Source organism: Colletotrichum fioriniae, assembly GCF_027942845.1.
Source record: "Colletotrichum fioriniae strain IMI 355084 chromosome Unknown scaffold_16, whole genome shotgun sequence".
Taxonomy (NCBI): domain Eukaryota; kingdom Fungi; phylum Ascomycota; class Sordariomycetes; order Glomerellales; family Glomerellaceae; genus Colletotrichum; species Colletotrichum fioriniae.
The window spans coordinates 1-4,196 of record NW_027076852.1 but is presented as its reverse complement, the minus strand read 5'-3'; the positions used below and the strand labels follow the sequence as shown (position 1 = coordinate 4,196).

Genomic DNA, 4,196 nt, shown 5'->3' with positions numbered 1-4,196 from the left:
CTAGCCCCCCAAACTTCCAAGGGCTCTCAATGCGGAGAATGTAAACCCATTCACCCGGTTGCGATGTGCAATTTTAGAGGGATTGGTTGGAGATGTGTAACAAATGTGTAAAGCCCCTCATTTGTGGCTACTGTGACAAAGGACGTCTGCCTCGAGTCCTACTCTTTTTCTATGCGCTCTTGTAACCGCATATGGCGACATTCTCTCTCTCAATCCGGCCATCGAGATGCCAACCTGCGTCCACAGCCCCTGCATGCTATGTCGCGGCTAGAAGGATCTACGCCCTGCTGAGTAGAAAGAATAGCCCCTGCATACAAACGTTCCCCCATACATTACAACCGCGATCAAGACACTTTACTGATGTCTAGAACGTTGCGGCGGCGCTTGTTGAGGGACAGATAGCTATACGCCTTCTAATTTCGTAAGCCTCCAGGGCGCTATAAGCATCTTGCAAGGCACGCAATTGAATCTAGGCGCTCGGAACATATGCACCTCTGAGGCGTCTCTAACCCCGTATATGTCAACGCAACGGCCATAAGCGGAATATGTGAAGGCGTGTCAATCTTCACCGCGGCACCCCGACCCTTGCTTCCCTCCCTGACCTGGCACGATACGTACGGGACGACTCTCAACGGACAACCCTCGGGCGTTCTGGGCCGATCGTGTATAGACATCCAATCAAGCTGAGGACAGCCGGTCTGGCTGAATTGCCTTCACCAATTGCCGGTGCGGCCCCGCTGATTTAAGCACGTCCTCATGTTATTCATCGGCGACGGCGCCCAAGTCGGCTCCGACTCTTTGGTTCCGCCACCAATTCCGAACAAATCGAACGTGAGTCGGGTAAAGTGGGGGATAACGCAAGCTGTTTCTAAAGTGCTGAGAAAGATCTAATCAGATTTGCAATTATAAATCCGTGCGGCAGCCACTGCCGGTAGTGCGATTGCGACACACTGTCAACTCGCACTTGACCCATAACGCAAGTCTCGTAATACGAGCCGAGCTCCGATTTCTTAGTAAAAGACAATTTGTTAAAGCCGAGGTGTCCTGCAACCGAAGCTTCACACTCAATTGTTGCAGCTGCCAAGAATCACATTTCTACCCCACGACTTCGGATATCTCAACTACTGCCCGACTAATCAAGATGCTGCAACCCTTGAAGAACGTTGTTGTCCTCGGAGGATCGTATGTCGGTCTTGCAAGTGTCCCATTGTACTTAGGCTGTTGCCTATAGAACAACTGCTAACAACTCGCCGCGCGTTAGGCCGCTGTGGGCGAGCTTGCCGCTGCTCTGCCAGCATCACACCGCGTGAGTGAACTTCCCGAAAAGCAACTTTGAAAAGAGTGACGACTGACTCGTAGCTGGCAGATTTTGCTGGTTGAACCGCACAGCCACTTTCATCATCTATTCGCATTTGTGAGTTGCCAGTATTGGCACTGCGTCGTTATGATTTATGACTAAACCGTGATTCAGCCTCGTTTCGCGGTCCTGCCAGACCATGAGCACAAAGCCTTCATTCCATACACGGCAGCTTTCTCAAAGTCATCCGACCCATCGCGGCACCAGGTGATTCAAGCCCGCGCCAAATCTCTCCGCCCCAACTCCGTCATTCTAGATAGAGAATGGCAAGGTTCAGGAGAAATTCCGTTCGAATATTTGGTTGTCACAACAGGCACCAGATTGCCAAGCCCAGGAACCATGCCCGGTGATGACAAGCCATCATCGGTCGACACCTTGAGAGCGCATCAGCAGGCGGTTCAGAAGGCGTCTTCTGTCATTCTCATCGGAGGCGGCGCGGTGGGCGTCCAGATGGCTACGGATCTTAAGGAAATTTACCCGGAGAAGGAGGTGATTCTTGTGCATTCACGAGAGCATCTCATGCCTCTTTACCACACCAAGTTGGATGAGATTATCAAGGCTCGATTCGAGGAGTTGGGAATCAAGTATGCTCATCAACGTGAAATCCTCGTCTCAACAGTTATTAACATTTTACTTTAGGTTGATCACCGGCTCCCGTGCTGTGATTCCTCCTGGCGGTCTTGCCTCCCAGACTTTAGTCAAGCTGCAAGATGGTCGTGAACTCTCAGCGGATCTTATCATCCCCGCAACGGGGCAAACACCTAACAACCAGTTCCTCCAGGATCTCAAGCAGACTGGCGACACCCTTCTTGTAAACCCTGCGAACGGCTTCATCGAAGTGCGACCAACACTGCAATTCCAAGACCCAGCATACCCGCACATGTTTGCTGCTGGTGATATTGCCGACTCTGGTGCGCACAAGGCTGCTCGGCCTGGCGCCGGACAAGCGAAGGTAGTCGCTCAGAACATTCTGGCTATGATCAACGGCCAAGAGCCGACAGAGCACATTGTAGTTACTCCGCCGGCAATTCATCTATCATTGGGACTGGTAAGGCCACACCCACGGGTAACTGTTGAAAAGAAGTCGTGCTGACCGAGACCTCCTCTTTCCCCCGACATAGAAAAAGAACTTTGTGTTCAGAAACCCCGATGTTGCAGCTGGACAGACTGAGCCAGCAGTCGTGCCGCGAGAAGAGTAAGTTACTATCGTTTCATGGCCAACTATTACCGTATACTGACTTTTATTTAGGGGAACAGCAGACATGAACATTGAGGGCGTGTGGGAGCGAAGAGGTGTCCGTGTCACCGACCCCGGAGAGTATCATCTGTAATAATAGAAACAGTGGAGGCCACTCACTGTTATAAGAACCTGCAGACAAAGACGGCGAGATATTCCGATGCACAACACACCGGTCATTAGATAGACCTAGAGGCCGATCAAGCAGTTGTCGCTAACCAGTATATGTCGACCAAAGAGGAAATACCAATCAAGTAAAAGAGAAATCGTCTTCTAGAGGTGTTTTCTAGCGAAGCCGGTAACACAGACAGGGGGGGGGTTTGTTTAACAGATCCACTGTTTCTAGAACGGTTCTGACAAATATCGGAATGACGCCCCAAGCCCAAACCCGGTCGATTTTCAGGCTAAGGCTGCTGGTTAGCATCGTAAATGCCCTCAAAATACCCGACTCTCCTATGCATTGCTAAGAATCTAATAAGCGGTAAATCAAACTAATTTGGGGTGACATAGCCTGTTATTTATATAAATCCTACCTTATTAAATCGTTACTATACATAGTCCCCTACATCCCCTATTACTTCTTACTAAATACTATTTTATAAAGAATTCTTTTATATATATAAATAACTAAAAAATATACCAAGACTTTTTTATTTTATTTTAAATAGTATTTTCTTTCTTTTCTAAGAGGTAACTAATAACATCTTTATATATAACTAGTAGGTTTTTATTTTTATATTTATAATTACCCTATGTAATTCTAGGTAATTAAGAGACTTTTAATAGGCTAGTATATTACGACTTTTTATTCTTAATACTATAGCGCTAATATTAAAAACTATAAAAAATATAAAGCTATCTAATATAATAATTATTAATATTATCTATAGTTTTAATTTTATTTCAATAATACTTCAAAAGATTAATAAAAGTATTTAAGTTAAAATAAGCTAGTTAAACTATAAATAAAATAGCTATAATTAACAAGTTCTTGATAAACTATATAAACTTTATTTTTTATACTAAACTATTTTTTTCTCTTATTTTTTGATCTTTTTTTGATAAGTTTTTATATATTTTATTATTATTTATTGTTATAATTTAATATAAGCTAAAATTAAGGTTTTGTATTATAAAACTTAAACATAACGGCTAGCTCATTATAATAAATATATTAATAAAGATCCAAACTATAATATTAAATAAAGAGTTTTATATTTATAAAAAAAAACACTTTTTTAAAACTATATTTAGAAGTTATAAAGAAATAAAGCTTAGGAAGTAACTATAGATTTTTTAAAAAACGGTTCAAAAAAAAGCTGAGAAAGAAATAAAATACAATATTAAGTTAATTATTTATTATAATAATAAAAGTTTATTTTCAAAATTAAACTTTAGTTTATTTTAATATTAACTTTAATTTAAAATATATTTTTAATTTATATATATTTTTAAAAAGCTCTATATATAAAATATTAAAGCTTTATATTATTAAGATCCGGGGTTTATATTCTTAATATATAAACTTTTGGTTAGGTTAGGTTAGGGTTAGGGTTAGGGTTAGGATTAGGGTTAGGGTTAGGAGTTAGGGTTAGGTTAGGG

At 42.3% G+C, this 4,196-nt stretch overlaps 1 protein-coding gene across 1 annotated transcript; it reads left to right on the top strand.

Moving 5' to 3' along the window:
- Positions 1-1,696: 1,696 nt before the first annotated feature.
- N0V96_010876 (uncharacterized protein) lies at positions 1,697-2,688 on the top strand (the record flags this gene model as incomplete). Its single annotated transcript, XM_065759091.1, has 4 exons — positions 1,697-1,941; positions 1,997-2,405; positions 2,479-2,552; positions 2,607-2,688. The coding sequence occupies 4 exons, from the start codon at positions 1,697-1,699 to the stop codon at positions 2,686-2,688; spliced, it is 810 nt and encodes a 269-aa protein (XP_065612189.1).
- Positions 2,689-4,196: the final 1,508 nt, after the last annotated feature.